At 42.0% G+C, this 17,753-nt stretch overlaps 1 protein-coding gene across 2 annotated transcripts in view; it reads left to right on the top strand.

Moving 5' to 3' along the window:
- The window catches only part of ppfia2 (PTPRF interacting protein alpha 2), a 228,351-nt gene that overhangs the window by 46,015 nt on the left and 164,583 nt on the right, over positions 1–17,753 (top strand). For both annotated transcript variants that reach the window (XM_035996395.1, XM_035996394.1), the window contains exon 2: positions 6,816–7,071. In XM_035996395.1, coding sequence (XP_035852288.1) covers positions 6,823–7,071 — 249 coding nt within the window. In that variant the 5' untranslated portion in view covers positions 6,816–6,822. The remainder of the gene's footprint in view (positions 1–6,815; positions 7,072–17,753) is intronic.

The following is a 17,753-nucleotide window of genomic DNA, read 5'->3' as shown; positions in this document are numbered from 1 at the left end:
TTAAAATGCACTGCAGGTCGCTAAAATGCCTTGCACTCTATTGCAATGACCGAGGTTTGCACCTAAACCACATCAACTAGAATCAATATAACTTCTCATCATGCATGACTGTTGCATCACCCCAGAATGTCACAGCACTGCAGGTCACAGTTCAGCTGGGTGCAGGCTTGCGGTGTTGGAGATGAGTTAATAGTTTGCTCCATCCACTCAGTGGACTCCCACCTGAGTGCTATTGTATGTTCCTGTGACTGTGATTAAATTGAATAGAGTTGAATTGTTGATTTCTTGGCAGGCTGTCTCTTGGTTGTCAGAGGACTCTCTGCTGCAGGGAGCCATATGAATGGGATTTCTCAGCACTATGAGTGTACTATGCAATCTGCTCCGTTCCATTCACAAAAATGCTGTGTCACACTTTTCCCACCTGTCGGCCTGATATCGATGCCAAAGTGGGGAAGAGCGGCATGCAACAGTTACACCATTATCCTTTGTGCTCATCAATGCATTCTGTAGATGCATTTTGCACTCAGCGGCATGCCAAGAAACGCACAGACATTATTTAAAAGTGGAGTTTCCCAGTAATCAGCTCCCCTGACGACCGCAAGGCGACATGTGTAATCAGCCTAGTGCTTCTGGTACTGATGTAAGTGAAGTGCATTATCATCAAAACAATTTGGTCATGTTGTGAGGAACTAAACCTAATAGGGTGTTACAAATGTTTGAAAAGTTGACCTCGTATTTCATAAAAGATTGGTTTCTTAATGGGCTTTTTGGGCCTAATTTGTTTTTTAAATCGTTTCTAAATGACCATCTCCTTGCTTAATGTGTTGAAGAGTTATGAATTCAATGCCTGGTGATAATAATAATAATAATAATTTAAACACACTTTTAAATAATGCCGGTTTTATTTTAGCGCCTCCAAAGTCAGCTCAACAGTTAGTACGGCTTATCTCCAAAGCCACAGAGTGTCGAGTTCAGTCCTCTGCTTGTTCTACACACGCTCGCTCCTCCACATGTCTTTTTATGCCTCATGTAGCCGTATATTGCTCAGGAACATACTGCTGTTTTTGTGGGTTGCTCCTTATCTACTTACACAATTGTTCCCATTAATGAGATTAACTGAAGACATTCAGGAAATTAGCTGCAGGTTGCTGATTTGCTCTTCCCAAAATGGAGTGGTTTTACATTAAGTGGCAAAATGTACATCTGTCCCATATAGATAGCTCACTGCCTGCTTCAGATCAACTCAGAGGAACTCTTAAGCCAGAGGTCTGTTCATTTTTTCACCTGTTAGTCCACTTTGCTGTTTTTAAAGGTTCCATATTCTCATATGCTCATTTTCAGGTTCATACTTATTATAACGAAATTCAATTACATTTTATTTATAGTGTCAAATCATTACAGACGTTATCTCAGGACAATTTACAGATTGAGTAGGTCTAAACCACTCTCTATAATTTACAGAGACCCAACAATGAACCCAAAAAGCATGCATTTGGTGCGACAGCGGTGAGGAAAAACTTCCTTTGACAGACAAAAACCTCAAGCAGAACCTGGCCATCTTGGTTGGTTGTGTCATCTAAATTGTGGGGCTAAAGGGAATCGGACAGAGAGGGTGGGTATTTTGAGCTGTTAAGTGATGCTGTTATGGTGTCAGACTGTCGAATGTGTGGGGGCAGGCAGGGACTTCCAGAGCCTGGGAGCAGTGCAGCTTAAAGCCCTAGCACCCCATGGTGTGAGGCGTAAGGTGGGGATGGTCAGAAGACCAGCTGAGAATGAGTGCAGGGAGCAGGAGGGGGTGTACTCCCAGGGTTTTTCCTGCATAGAGCAATTTTTGGCACCCCCCAAAGAGGTTTTAGCCAGCCCCAAAGGAAAATCACCAGCACCAAAATGACAAGAATTGAGAATAAAAATAGCAATTCAAAACCTCTCTAAATGTGTTTAAGAGCAATTTACCAAACAAATGTTGCCTTTATTGTGCTCCGACCAGTCATGCTAACTGCCGTGCGTAGCCCATTCTGAGCCACGAAAAAATGATGGTGGTAATGATGGTTATTAAAAAGGCAATTATTTAATTGGAGGTCTGCGACGAGTCATGAGCTCTGGTCTCTTGCATGAAAGTTACACACCCATCCACAAACCCACACCCTATTTTTCTGCCTTGCTACATATAGGTCACACTACTTCCCGTGTTGGCATGGAGCCCTGGCATTGGACGTAAATTGTGAGTTGCCGCGTTGTCCATTATAGATGTAATTCCTAGCGATACTGGGCTGCCGCAGTTAATCACTGTAGCTTTTGGAGTGGGTCTCACAGGCCTACAGTTCTGGAAAATACCCCAAAAGAACTAGCAGGTAAGGTTTGGCTTTGATCTCATCAGTTTTGGATTTGATGTCAAGCATTGCTTTGGCCTCTCTGTAGGTTGTGAGTTTGCTCAGCAATCTCCTGCTGCCAGCTAGACCTCAGCCTGAAGCCAGGTGCCTGAGCTTGAAATAGGCTGCTTGGTGGGGGGGGGGAGGGCTCTGGATTTGTTGCACTGATTGGAAAGAAACCCTCACTCTTACCCCCCTGAATAATTCATTGATTGGCATATGGCATGGAGAGAGCCCAATGATCCCTGCCTGTCTGTGTGCATTTCTTATTGCACGTATGATGATGTGTTTTGAGTCTGTTGCTGTTTCTCCCTCCTGTTATTCGTGCATAATTTCAGACTCACATTTAACATCTTTAACCAGCCGCACTAAATCCAGTCTCTTAAGCTTCATCTTGTTTATACAACATTCTTAGTCAATTGCTACAAATACCAATTTCTCTCCGCAAGTATCATTCTGACAGATAGAATCGTACATATTCATTATTAGACATGCATTTATGCTAAGCCAATGTCTGATACGCTGGTGGAATTTGAGGGCAGATTTCCTGGTGTATATTATCATAATGTGCCATAATGTTGCATTGCGGAGGAAATGTGCACAGAACAGGCTCTATGAATATCTGTAGACCAAATAGCTATTGTAATGAGGGTCAAATTGGCTGTTCAGTTGTGAGAAAGTAGTATTGTCACTACTAGCGAGTGCAATCTCGACGACATCTGTATCCCTGCTGGCAAATAGAACTCTGACCACACATTCTTCACACTACCCCCTGTGGGTGATTAGTGTTTATCAAAGACGATCGCACTAGCTCTTACCTGTCGTCACTACTGCCTGCCTGCTTCACTAGAGAGACACTAATGACTTGCTGCTCAAAGATGCACTCCACTGACAGTATATGGCATATATTGAGCAGCAGAGGAGCAAAGTTTTCCCACAAAAGGAAGGACCGTTTAGGAAAAGCAGCAGGTTTATTTACTACATTTAGCTTCAAGGCTCTGCAGACAAGATGTCACTGTCCTGTTTCTTAATCTCCATTTAAACTAAAGAGACAGGCTTGGTGCATTTTGAATGACACAATTAAGCGGATACATGTTTAATTGAGTGATATGGCTTGCTTTCGTTTCTCAGGAAGGCTGCTTAATACATCTTAAGGACGCAGACAAAAGCAGATCAATCAGTGCACTTTCCCTCCATGTCTATTGATTTTTCATAGTCAGTAGAGATGATTTAAGGGGCAGTCACGGTGAGATCAAAGCATAAGGAACAGGACAAAAGGGGGATTGTATGTGCCATGAAGCAGAAAAACATCCTCAATATACACTTTGCTTTCCGCACAGCTTAAAGGAGAAATAAAAAATGTGCCTGTGATTTCAGGGCCTATTTGTTGGTGCATTGTGGAGAGGAAGTTGAGCGACGTGAGAGATCACAAGTAAAGGTCAGGTTTTGGAGTTGACCCCTCAGAATACGGAAACAGTAGCTACCATTTTGCATTTCGTAGCTGCCATTTTGCATTTCGCAGGACAGGCAGAGATTGAATTTCTACACTGACAGTGTCAATAAAGTTTTGCAGATAAATTGTAGGAAATCACTAAAGTAGGCATATACGAGTTAGCATGATGGGAAGAGGGAACAGAACGTACTAAGAAAACATTACGTATACATTTTTCATAAGTCTAGAAGATAACCTGAGGGTGGATTTTTTTTTTTTTACCCAATTGTCAGAAGCAACACAATCATTTACAATCACCATCAATACTTTTTGCCTAAAGTCTGTTTTGATATCCGCTGCAAGCTGCCGTATGAGTATGGATTTTTATGCAACCAGCACCTTGCTCCCTGTGGCCATCTAACACGTATTGAGCCAGAGTCAGGATTATATCACTACCTTCTACTTAAAATGCACCACCGATGTCCCAGTCTGGCCGCTGGCTGGCCTGCTCTCCAAGCAGAAAGGCTGGCATGTGTGGAGTATCTAGCCAAGCAGCACACAGGCTCAGTCTCTCAGGTCTAAACGGCAGCGGATGGTGGCTGAATGGTGAACTGGTGAGAGTCTGGCTGGGTGCCTGGAGAAGATTTGGGAGACCCCATCTTACTGCCAGAACATGCTGAGACACAGACCTGTCATTATAACCCACCCAAAGGGGACCAAGTCTGGGCAGTGCGGTATTGAAAGCTCACTGAGTAAACCTGGCCTGAGTCAACACACTGGCTAACTATGGTCTACTGTTAAGATTAAATGGAAGTGAATAACCTGTAAGTATTAAGGGTATTGTTAGGCTTTTGGGCACCTATATGACACATTTTAATATTTTTGTGAAAGACTAAAAAAGGAAATGGTCAAATTATGTTTGGCTGTGCTTTGGTGTTAGCTTATAGCATCAATCATGGTTTTTGTCAGTTTTTTGCTCTAGAGGATTAGTGCAATTAGTGACTGTTAATTTTGTGACATTGTGTTGACTACATTTATGCTTATGTGATGTACTGGAAGTTAGATGAGAATATTTGCATCAATTTCATATCGGCACACAGTAGAAAGATTGGTCCAAGACTCCAAGATGAGCTAGCCTAGCTAAGCTTGCTAGGGAAAACGATTAGCCCAGCTTTGTGCCTTTAATTAACTTTAAAACTGTAATATTTACCAGCCACCAACAGCAACATTGTTTTCACCTTGTAAGTCTATGTGTGTGTCATCAATGTGGTCCTGGAAACACCGAGCAGTTTTTCGAACTTTGTGTTTATATGTTCGTCCGACCAGATTTTGTCACTGCGATAGCGTCACAAATTGCAGTCACGAAACTTGACAGGTGTGTAGTTGAGATCAAAATGAAGGCTGAGTAATAGGTGTGGTCCAAGCAAGGGCGCTGGAAGTAGGGGCCAACACACACACACACACACACACACACACACACACACACACACACACACACACACACACACACTTAACACCCCTGGCCCAATTTGGTGTCGCGGCTGGTGTGATCCCTTTGCAAGATGGTCTTTAGTATCTTGTATTTTACATGTGTAATAAGAAATTGAGACACTGGTTTTATGAGCAGTTAGCTCGTCAGTCTTATACCAAACAGCTGTGTCCAGTGACTGAATGCAGTATGTCAGAAGTCCTCCTGCTAGGATGCTAGCTTAGCAGAATTTAGCACAACAAAAAGACAACTTTAGCACTGTTGGAAGGTGTCTTTTTTTCTGTGGGAGGCTTACTGTTTCCCCGAGCTTTGAGCCTCTGTGCTAAGATAGGCTTAAATTGTCTGGGTATCACTCAACACACGGATTAAACTGATATTAAATCATGGTAAGAAAGCAAAGATTCATGTTTTCCAAAATTACTTTTTTTAATGGAGTATGCTAAGTGTATTTCTCATGTTTTGTTTACCTCACCTCGTTACGTCTTTATTACCCATGGTAATTATTTGTAGCTTAGCTAGCTTCATCACATTACTGGTGTGACGATGCAAACCAGGTTATAGCCCATAAACTATCCCATCGGTTAGGATGACTCTGGAGGCTTTCCGAAGTCCCTCAGGGAAGCTGGAATATGGTTTCACATATCCACTATAGCATAGATATCATGTATTATGCAACTTGATCTGGGCTGGATCATTAAACAGCACAAGCGTGAAATCTAGGGCAGAACGCCCAGCCTCCCAAGACGTCTCTGCAGCTTTGAAACGCCGGGGTGATGCTGAGCTGAGCTCCAACTGTGTCAGGCCCAGTCACATACTCACCAGCCATACAAACCCTAAGGGTGGATATTCACACATGTAGTAGACAGTCATGTTTTTGCTATAAGCATTTGTTTTGCTATAAATGTAAAGATCTTCATCTTTAGCATAATCCTAACGTGATCACAGGTTTTGTCAGTGATGAACTCTGAATGAACTCTGATCAGAACCTACCTCCCCTTAGTAACAATTAGCCTAGAGGTTTGTTCATTTGACCAGCTTTATTGACCTTGCAATGGAATTGTGAGCTCTCCATCAATGTATGGTGGGATATGTGCAGCCCACTGTAACTCTAAAGGGGAATATGGATTTAAAGAACATTTAAACCTAAAATACACCCTGCAGGCTCACAAAAGGAGGCTATGGGGGTCAACAGAAAAGTAAAGAGTGTAGCATGAAGTTGCATTGAAGATACAAGCATCTCGCAAGTTATAATGCTTGATATGTAACATAAATATTTTATTGGAGATATACCCGAATACATAAAAGTCTACCCGAGAGAAAGGAAAATCCATAGAGGTCAATGGTCTAGCAATTGATTTGTATGCAGTATGAATGACAGTATTCTATATTTGATGATAAGCCATCAACAATTATTGTAACTCAACATACTTCACATTCAACAGTACCTTTCACTGGTTACACTGCAGCGCTGTCTTCACGTCCTGTTAACACTGTGTCTCATCATCTCTGGTCTCCCTCCTCCCAGCGCCAAGATGATGTGCGAGGTGATGCCCACCATCAGTGAGGACACGGCGCTGAGCCAGCGTGGCTCGCAGAGCAGTTCCTCGGACCCGGACTCCCACTTTGAGCAGCTGATGGTCAACATGCTGGACGAGAGGGACCGGCTGCTGGACACGCTGAGGGAGACCCAGGAGAGCCTCGGCCTTGCCCAGCAGCACCTTCAGGACGTCATGTACGACCGCGACTCTCTGCAGCGCCAGCTCACCTCCGCCCTGCCACAGGTAAGCCACAGCAATGTAGCTTTTGATGTTTTTTTTAATTTTTTTTATTATTGTTGTGAAATTTTTGCCTTAACTGACTTTTATAGTGTAGATGAAGACATGCCTCTAAGGTCTGTGGCTGGAATTTTAATCCTGATGTTGCAAATATATGGTATGCGCCTTAACTTTTAGGCCACAGAGATGCCCGGCTTTGACTTAATTTATTTGTGTGGATCGGATTTGCCAGGAATACTGTATTTTGTAGTTTGTGATAAAATCGTTGCATTAAATAGCTTTTACTTAAGTGTTCAGTGTATTTTGCCCACATAGCACATCTGAACTTCCTCCAGTTTTGTTGCTTCAGTGTCTTGTTATATAGAGTATGTGGCTGTATCCCTTTGTTCTCATTTGAATTCCTACGGACCATTTTACTGGATAAACTACAATTTACAATAAGAGTGATGTAAAATATATTCTTCCCCAACAGTAAATTATCTTTTAATTTACAGTACATCTGTTTATTATTCTTAAATGAACATGTCACAAACATTGTGTCTTCCAGGACTATTACTTTCTAACTTTCTAACCCAGTGACTCTCGCTAACTCCTAAATCTTACTAAATTAAATTGATAAGTCCAAGTGAAATAATGTAGTTTAAAAGAGTATCAAGAGGTAGGTGGCTTTATTTGTATACACACATTTTAGCAACAAGGCAATTCAAGGTCCTTTACATTAAAGAGCAGTTAAAAACATCCGTTAAAGAGAATTAAAACAAAAACAGCTAAAATAGTATAACACAGGTAGGGAATACTAGAATAAAAGTTACAGTGCAGTGTAAGAAATCAGCTTAAAGTCTTCAGCCTTGATTTAAAATAACAGAGTTGCATTCTGACTCAGGGCACAGAGAGCATAGCTGTCCCAGGCGACCTGAGACGTCTGGTTGGTTCATAATGGAGAGCAAATTTGTGGTATCCTTTGCATCAATTAAAACATTTGGATACTGGGGTCCAATTAACAGTAGAGGTGTGAATCTTCACTGGTCTCAGGATTCGATTAGGACGATCCTGTCAACGATACGAATCGATTCGATATCACGATGCGTCACCTCCTCAATATTATTATATATTACTACACATGGAATGTGGAATCAACAAATTCAAGCAGTCGGATAAATGTGAACTCCCCTTTTTATTGTATCTGCTCTTAAAAAAGACACTTCCTGAATGTAGTGGAGTCTGAACCCAACAGACAAAAGGCAAAAACAAAAAAAGCAGCGACCGGAAAATCAACAAGTAACATCAGTAGGCAATAATCGATTTATGGTCTGTCGCTGCATCAAGAATCGAGAATCGTCTAGGTCCGCATCGCGATGCATCGATGCAATAATTCATTTTAACACCCCTAATTACCAGTTGGACTCCCATTGCATATTGATGGCTTATTAAAGCCCTTGGATAAAGCATGTACAAAATGGTATATTAGTGTGTGTTAAGCTATTGTTTTTCTTATGTACAGCACTTGTAGTGCTACTGCAGTGCTGTGTTTAACCAACTCAAATGTCACATTTCAAACATCCCCAAACAAAACCTGAGAAGTTGTTGGTATTTAATATCCCAGGCATAATTCACATTCAATGTGCGGTCAACCATGTTGGTTCTATGACACTGCAGGCTTTCCTTTGTTTGCAGTCACATCAGTGGAACATAACGGAAACACTGAGTTCGGCATTTTGTTGGTGGTGGTATTTTGTTCATTTATGTAGCAATTCGTGAAAAAAAAAGTTCTTCTGTAATAAGTCCTACAGTAAGCGGAGATTAGCGCTTTCTAAAAGTGTGTCAGTAATTCTAGTCACACGTTCTCCCCACTCTGTTTCCAGAAGACTCTAGAGGTTTGCTGGTGCTGGTGGTTAGAGCAGGACTTTGTTCGATAGCACAGTAATCCGCATGGTTTCAGAGACACAGGCGAGGCACACACTTTGTCTGTATAAGCTTTGGTGTGATCTCACATTACTGTTTAAAAGTGGTTTGAAGTGTTAAAATGATACTTTCTATTTTTGAAACAATCCAGCCAGAAAACTATTTCAATATCTGCTTTTTTTTTTTTTTCTTGCCCCGCGGCCTTTAGAATAATTTGAATTAACCCACTTACACCTCTGGGTGTCTGGGTGTCGAGATGTTATAAATAGAGATGAGCCGATACCGATAACAGTATCGGTATCAGCTCCGATACTGCCTAAAACGCTGGTATCGGTATCAGGAAGTACTGGAGTTTATGCACCGATCCGATACCACGTAATAAAGCCCTAAAGAAAATCTCCATTAAAGTAGTTTATTTATGTTATACTGACTGTTATAACTGTCAAACTGGATAATAAAAAGTTCTGTGGCCTTCATGTTTCACAAAGAGTTTAACCTGAGCCAGACCGACAACAAAGTCAAAATAATATCACATCCATACAGGGATAGTAGTATACAGTTGTTAAAACATAATAAAATATATGACACACTGGTATTGGATTGGTACTCGGTATCGGCCGATACGCAAGTTCAGGTATCAGAATCGGTATTAGGACGCAAAAAATGGTATCGGGCCATCTCTAGTTATAAATATGCCTTTACCAGAGACTGCCTTTGCTTGGTTTTCGTCTTGGATTCGTCTCAGACTGTTGGTTTAATCTTGGGGTTTTGTGGTTTCCAGCTTCTACTATCCTCGGGTCTTTTTTGTATCCTCCTCAGACGTTACACAGTGGACATAATATACAGCTGAGAGAACAAGACAAAAAAGGGAAACTTAAGCACTACAAAATGCTGTTCATAGATGTTACACACAGAATGGAACAGAGCAAAAAACAAACACCAATCTTACCTCCTATATTTGAATTCTTTCCTCGTTCTTGTTGGAATAGCAAATTTGAATCCATCGTCCTCTCCTGTCCAAACATTACCTCCAGTTCATTTCCAGAGAAAGCATCCAGGGCTGCCAAAGTGAAATAACATTTCCATTATCAGACAATTCCATTTATATCCACGGGCAGTAAAGGCTCCGTGGTGGCAGTGGTGCTGATGTATTGGTTGTCATTGTGTAATGACAGAGCTGACATAGTGTTCTGGTGCTTTTCCTGACACCTGGCTTAAATTAGATGTCCCACTAGCGATTGGCATCCTCCTAGTGACATCCTGGCACAAATAATTCCATTAATTAATCTGATGGCGTCTTATTGGCCTGTATGATATCAAAATTCCTCTTAAAATGCCCATATTATGAAAAGAAACACTTTTTCTGGGATTTGGGATGTTATTTTGTGTCTCTGGTGCTTCCACACACATACAAACTTGAAAAAAAAAAACATCCATGCTGTTTTGAGTGAGATACGGGTTTCTGAATGTGTCCTGCCTTCTGTCTCCGGGTCAGCTGTTAAAAATTGGCAGGGCTTTTTACGTCACTAGCCGAAACGAGGTGGCTAACCGTAGCATGCTAGCTCGTTCTGAATGGCAAAACACTGCTACAACACACACTAGTTCACCATAATCTACAAAAGAACTACTTACATGTCCCTGTTCTGCAAGTATTTCACGCAAAGTTGGAAGTGTGCCCTCGTTTAGAAGAAGTCTCCCGGCTAATCCTGCCTTGTACTGACTGAAGTTGTAGAAACAAACTGCTAGCTAAATGATGTGGTCTTACCTAGCTACTGCGCATGTGCGATTGCCAACAATGATGTTACAGCAGTAAGATGTCTCACTCTGTAGCTAAAACAGAGACCTAAACACAGGGTGAAAAGAGGAGCTACAGCAATGTGCAGTGCAACAAAAATATGGTGTTTTTTGAAAATCAAACCATGTAAACCTATTCTGGTACAACCTCAAAAAGCAATTATGAACCTGAAAATGAGCATAATATGGCCACTTTAATGGTTTATGAAGAGGTTTGTTAGACCTTGGTAATTATACAGAGGCATTTAGCGAAGAGAAAAGTGGCCCTGTTGTGCCTCTATTTAATATGCAGCAGATAAGAGTTGTCCTTGCAGCTTCTGGATTGTTTGGAAAATGGGAATGAGCTTATTTCACAGATGCGGCCATCACCTTTGTGCTGGTGTGTTTTTAATGTCTTTGCTCTCGATTAGGCTGTAATGATTTTACTTCATCTGAAACAAGGCTTCTTTAAATACAGATGTACATTGTGCACCAGTTTTAGGGGACCAGCCGTGTGGAACAATGCTCAGATAATCATCTAGTGGCATTCTTAAAGAGGGCAATAGATAGCTTCCAGGTCTGTCTCCACTCTGTGTGTGTGATTGCAGATGAGGAGGTGGTGAAGGAGAAGAGAAGCAGCAGAGCTTCTTTTTTTTGTTATAGACAGAAGTGGCCTCATTTAGGCGATAGACAGGCTGTGAATGTGTCTTTACTGATATCACTCCTCTGTTCCTGAAGCCCGGAGCGTTGGTAGGATTAGGCGTTGGCCAACCACAAACTTCCCTCCCTCTTGTTCTTCCCATGTCTCTCTCTCTCTCTCTCTCTCTCTCTCTCTCTCTCTCTCTCTCTCTCTCTCTCTCTCTGTTTCTGCTGTCACTGCCTTTTCTGTTGTGTTTGCGCTTTGCCTCGTGTCTCCCTCTTCTGCTCTGTTTTTCCCCTCTCCCCATCAGAGGTCACGGCTCCGCTACTCGTCATGACACTTTCGACTGATCAGAGTGACATTCGCCGTCCCCACTCGACGCTTCCAGGCAACACCGCATCCCCCTTACATGCATAACAATCCAACAGTGCCCCGGTCCCTTCCCCGATATGCTTCCCCATTCCACACCCACTGTCCATTGTCTTCTCTTTCTACATTTCATCAGGCCATTTTGTAACAGAGCGGAGGAATGGCAGAGGCGACCATTATGCTATATGATGCTAAAATGCTTGTGACTTGTATTAAAAGGAGTCTTTTGTCAGCTTGAAAGGTGGCTCTGAAAAGTTTGGGGCTTGCTCCTGTAGTCAACTTGAGAACAGTTACAAATTTCAGTATGATTTATTAAAAATAAAGTTTTCAGGTTCTGATAATCCATTTAATAGGTAAATACTGGCGCCTTATAAGTAATAAATATATTATTTCTGCGCATGGTTGCCCCATGTGGGGGTAACATTAGGTAATGTTGCTTCTGGGAGGCACAGAAAGAGGGTGGTAGCAAAATCCATGAATTGTTCTCAATAAAGTTGGAATAAACAACTTCTTCTGTTGTATTTCCGGAAGATAAGAAGCTTCACATTGTGCAAAACCACTTTGTGCAAGTCCAAAAAGTGATATTCTGATTAAATGCTTTGGGGTATGTAAACGCACATCTTAATGACAAATGATAAAGACAGGTTGACTATATTGTCCCCAAAAGAGGAAATTTGTTTCCACAATTTATGAAATATCCATTAGTCTGTGATTGTTTTAAGCATACAAAAAGTGTAAAAATTAAGACATAATGTGCATTACACTAAATTGTAGTAATAATGTATTTCTGTTACCCTATAACATATGGTAAACTGTTCATTAAATGAAGCGATGGATTTACCCTCAACTGCATCACTGCTGCTGATGTAACATGCGTTTTGTTGTACAGGGTGAGCATTTTGTTCTTGCCTCTAACTATAAACCTCTCTGGGAAATGAGGGGCACCGCTGTCATCTGAAAGCCGGGTATTTTTCCGTGTCTGGCATTCTTCTGGCTTGTTTCCTCTGCTACAGTGTATCTGGAGTGACTCTGCTCACAGAAGTACTTGATAAACTCATTTCAGAGAAGGAGATCTGGACCGACGTGTAAAGCGTGTCGACAACCCGAAAGCCTGCAGCGCCGCACAAATGTGACCCTCCTCCCATCCCCCAATGCCCCCTGTATCGTGGCACAGGCAAGAGAGCTGGCAGACGGGCAGTGTTTCCCCGTAGCACTCAGCTGTGTGTTACTGTACTCGAAGGGCCCTGAGGGGCTACAGGAGCGTTTTTCCCATGTTGTTTATTTACTGTTGCCAACCAAACATGGTCTAATGAAAGCTGCTACTGATGTTCTCGGCCTGCAGCATCTTTCACTCCTGCTGATCCTGGTCACTGGCACCATGCTGTAGTCTTCCACAAACACAGATTTGAGTTGAAGTCATACAGATGTTTCTAAGAGGAGGAGATGCTCTGGAGGCAGAAATCATTTCATTTGTTTAATTGATCTTTAGTGTGTGAAACCAAAGTGTCACTTTTCCTGGCGATGGCATCTGTGATCCTAGATGGTCAGCGGGTGTACTTAAGATCGCGGGGAACACCAGAAGCCCAGCTGACCTTCAGATGTAGTAAATGGAAGAAAATCCGTCCATCTGTCCTTCGATTTTCTTGACAACCGTTCATCCGATCGACTTCACAATTAGCGGGTGTATTGCTGAGGACCCAAGGAAAGTGCACTGTGGAGTGCGAGCTCCTGAGATCTAGAGGACATATTTATCAGTAGTAGGACTGGGTATCGTTCAAAGGTTTCCGATACCAATGCCGTGACTTTGATACCGGTTCCTAAACAATAAATTTTTTGATACCAATTTCATAAAACCAAAAGAAATTACAATATTACACATTACGGCACAAATCTTTTATTTATTTATTTTTCAGCTCCTTCAATGTGAGCCCTGTCTCTGTCCGTAACGTAGAGTTTTTCCCGCCTGCCTCTGCAACGTGTAATGCTAAACCGCCAATCACAAGCATCATTAGCTCTTGGTAGGAGCATGCTGCATGCTTATTGGCTCACTGACGCTGATGAGATTTACTCCTTTGGTATTGAATGACGAGGCGTTTTTCGATACTCGATACTTTAGATGCAATTCGGTCGGTGCCTAAAAAGGATTGAATTCGGTACACAGCCCTAATCAGTAGTGTTTTATGCACACACTATGTACTATATTGAGAGGGGACCCCTATAAACTGTTACAGCAGTACAGGATACGGCTTGCTCTCTGACGCTCGCTACAGTACATTCAAGTCCAGATGAAAAAAGAGCGATTGGAGATGTCACATTGTAGCAAACCCAAACATTTCAAGCATCAGCATCAGCGTCAGCGATGTAACTTTCAGAGTGAACGCTTTTGTTCCCGGAAATAGCCTTGTCCCAAATAGCTAGCTGATAGCATAGCGTATGCTCTTGTGTTGCTAGGTGATGCAACTATGTCATGGTGTATTGCTCTGGACACAAGGAAGTGCAGTGTCAAGTGTGAAGTTGTTTTTCTGAGCGGTTCTCCAGAAAGCTGAAAGCAGCAACACCAGAGGACATGAAATCGGCCCGTTCTGAAATGACAGTTAAACAGGCTTTGTTAAGTTGTAAACGTGAAGTGGGGCACCATTTCTGTTTACCAAATACACAAGATGTGTCCATGAGACATTCGACTTGACTAGCCTTTGAAGATTCAATCAATGCTCTGCGATTTACATTCACGTTTTCTGTGTAATCTCTCTTTAGGAGGGGTTGATTTACTATGATTTCTCATAAAAAAACATTTATCTTAAGAAAATTGAAATTGATCTTACGAAAATGCACACATTTTTCTTGTCATTTTTTTTCATTCAGAAATCTAATAACAAAAAAAATCTAGTAATAAAAACATTAAATCATAAATGAAATGTGTCGGTCACTGTGGATGTCTGTTGGACACTCCGGACCCAGCTCCCCAGACGTTGATCCGAGTGCTTTCTCTGCCCAGCCAGACAGTAATGATATAGCGGCCAATTGATCACTCACACACCAAGTTGTAATAAAAGCTAAGACTGCACTAGATTACTGTACAGAGCAGCCAATTGATCTGTGGTTTGCTCATTCATGACCGTCACACTGGCTTCAGTAGAAATTATTACAGCAGTGTCTTTCCTGCAACTTCTTATTTAACAAAAGGGTGATTGAGCTTGGAAACATACTTTCATTTCACACAGCAATTACAGTTTCATTTAAAGATTAGTAATTAGGGCGGTAGTGGATTTATTTAAAGGGTAAGCACTATGTACATCTCTGGTGTCTGCTCATTAGCACCCTGCTTTATGTCAGTGATCCACCCCTCCACCCCACTGTTTATTAATCATACATGACACGGCCATTCGTCAGAGTCTATCCACAGGCGCACGGCAATGTCCTCCCATCCTTCTTAAAGCTTCAGCCAATATATCCAAATGAGTGTTTGTTGCCATGGAATGTACCACTCTGTGGTCCTCCATGGGGGTGAGTGAGGAGAGGATAGCAGGGAGGAGGGAGGGGAGATGGCGAAGCTCCCTAACAAGGCCAGAATGTGGAAGAGAAGATGACTAAGCTTGTCGAGGAGAGGGGATGAGAGGTTGAATCCTTCTCCTCTTTGCTTTCTGATGTTGTTTTTTTTTTTCCCTCCTGCTGCTTCCTTCCCTCCACCCCCTCCCTGTCTCTCTGTTGCTTATACAGGAGACCCTCTGGGCTCCAGCAGTCAGCCAGTCAGCTGGTCTCCTCCGCCAGAGCAGCACATGATTTTCCATGATTACTGTTATTGTTTGTGCCCCAGTTCACGCTGCCTGCGGGCTAGATGGGCAGTTGATGCGTGGCAAGAACAGAGGAGGAAACTGTACAAAGACAAGCAAGAGTTGGTTACACAGGGGTTTACCAGTAATGCCGGTCTTTTCCCTGAAGTTCACAAGCTTATCCTCTTTAGAATACACTACAATACATCATAAATAGCACAATTCTGTCTCTAAACTATGTTGGTTTGATAAAATGACACTGGAAAATGTGGCAGTTCATTTTTTTCATGTCCTTGGCACGGCCATCTTTTGTCTAATATACTCACATGCTGATAGACAGTGGTAGCGTATTTTCCTGTCTCGCAAGCATTAATTTGCAAACTGAAGCCTTTCTCCTTTTTTCTGCTCAATTTACCCCCAAAGCCTTGTTTTTCCTCTCCTGCCTTAATTCCTTTCTCCCTTTTAATCGTCTTCACATTGACAGAAGTAGGGATGGGCCCTTGGCACACGCCGTATGCATCAAGTGTCTGTAATGACTCTGACAGAGATGCTTGATCAATACCCTTGAAAGTTTAGTTCAGTCTGATTAGGGAGACGGATCTCGTCCTCCTCCGGATGAATCATCACTGCTAGACGCCAAGCACTGGATGCTGGATGACCAGTGTCTGACAGGGGAATGGGAAGGGGTTCTGATCAGACACGCCGAGGTGACAAGACAGTGCAGAAGGATCTCCTGCAGATGTAATTATCTCTCTAATGAACCGCACAGTAGGGCTCCAGAGTGCTGTGAAGTCAGGAAGTTTCAGGAACAGTAGCTCAGCCTAACAAGCAGCTGTTTGCATAGAAAGTCTTTTTTTAGGGTTATTCAGTATGCGCACTCAAAGATCACACACAATTTTAATTGTAAAAGTTCAAGTAAAAATACCTCTAAAACCCTTAAAGCGATACTTTGCCGATTTTAAACCAGCTCTGTGTCATCTTTGAATGGAGGAGCGGAGATGCGGGATTGAATTTTATGTTTTCTTTACCAGATGTACATCTCCTAAGAGTTGATCTTCGTGTGGTTGGTTGATTTTAGGGCTGCAGCTATCGATTATTTTAGTAATCGAGTATTCTACCGATTATTCCATCGATTAATCAAGTAATCGGGTAAGAAATACTTAGCAAGAAATACTTAGTAAACAGCAATAGTAAATATTTATTATTGCTGTGTATTAAAAAAAAAGGAAACCTGTCTTTTGTATATATACAAAAGACAGTTTTTTTTTGAAAAAGCTAAATTTTTTTATTGCCAAATTCCAAGTACATTTTTGGTGGCCCAAATGTTAATATTTTTCACCCCCTTCCCCTTCTTGCCTCTGGCTCTTTGCACTGGATATGCAAAAGAGCTGTTCACTAAGCCCAGGTAAATGTGACGGTACAAAGCTTACAGCAGGGCTATTCAACTACACTGTTCTGGGGGACACATTTTAAGAAGGCTAATCCTGAGTGAGGAGAAAGAATGCAGACATCACCGGCATGATGACGTCATTCACATGCATATTAAGTGGCCATGCTGGGGGGAGGAGCCGGTTTGTCTCTGGCTGCAGCTAAGTTTCCAAAGATTAGTAGCAAACTAATAAACAGTTAGACTACAAACCGACAGCTTTCGTTTTAGCTTGTTGGTAAAACATGGCTATTAGCAGAGTAGCATGCTGTAGGCTAGTTGTGTAAAACAGCGCTGTGGACGAGAGCAGCAGACGTTAGTTAGTTACCTTGTGTCGGGTTCGCTCCGTGGAATGGATGAGTAGACTGGATGTTTTCTACAAATATGATGTAGTAGCATGTTTGCAGCTTAAAATGATCCCAAACTTTCTGTCGTTTTCTCTCGCCTGTCTCTTCTCTTAGACCCTCGCTATTTTCGTCTTTGTTCATTTGTAATCTGGGCCGTCAGTCTCGTGCATAGACAGTATATAAACGGTCTTGTGTCCACAGAAGCGTCAACCTGTTGTGTGCGCTAGTAATTATCCTCCGTGCGGAAACACAGTGAGTCGTACAACCTTAATTACATTGATTTAACGAAGCTTTGAGGCAAAGAATTTTGCTTCGAGGATTTTTTGTAATCAAATTATTCGAGTTATTCGAGGAATCGTTTCAGCCCTAGTTGATATGTGGTGTACTACGGGGATTAGTTGTTTTGCCAGCTAAAAATGCCTGATTTATATCAACAAAGATGATTAGATGCTCTAAAACAG

Source organism: Sander lucioperca, chromosome 20 (assembly GCF_008315115.2).
Source record: "Sander lucioperca isolate FBNREF2018 chromosome 20, SLUC_FBN_1.2, whole genome shotgun sequence".
Lineage (NCBI taxonomy): Eukaryota > Metazoa > Chordata > Actinopteri > Perciformes > Percidae > Sander > Sander lucioperca.
Note: the sequence above shows the minus strand (reverse complement) of the source record. Positions and strands in the feature narration are given on the sequence as shown.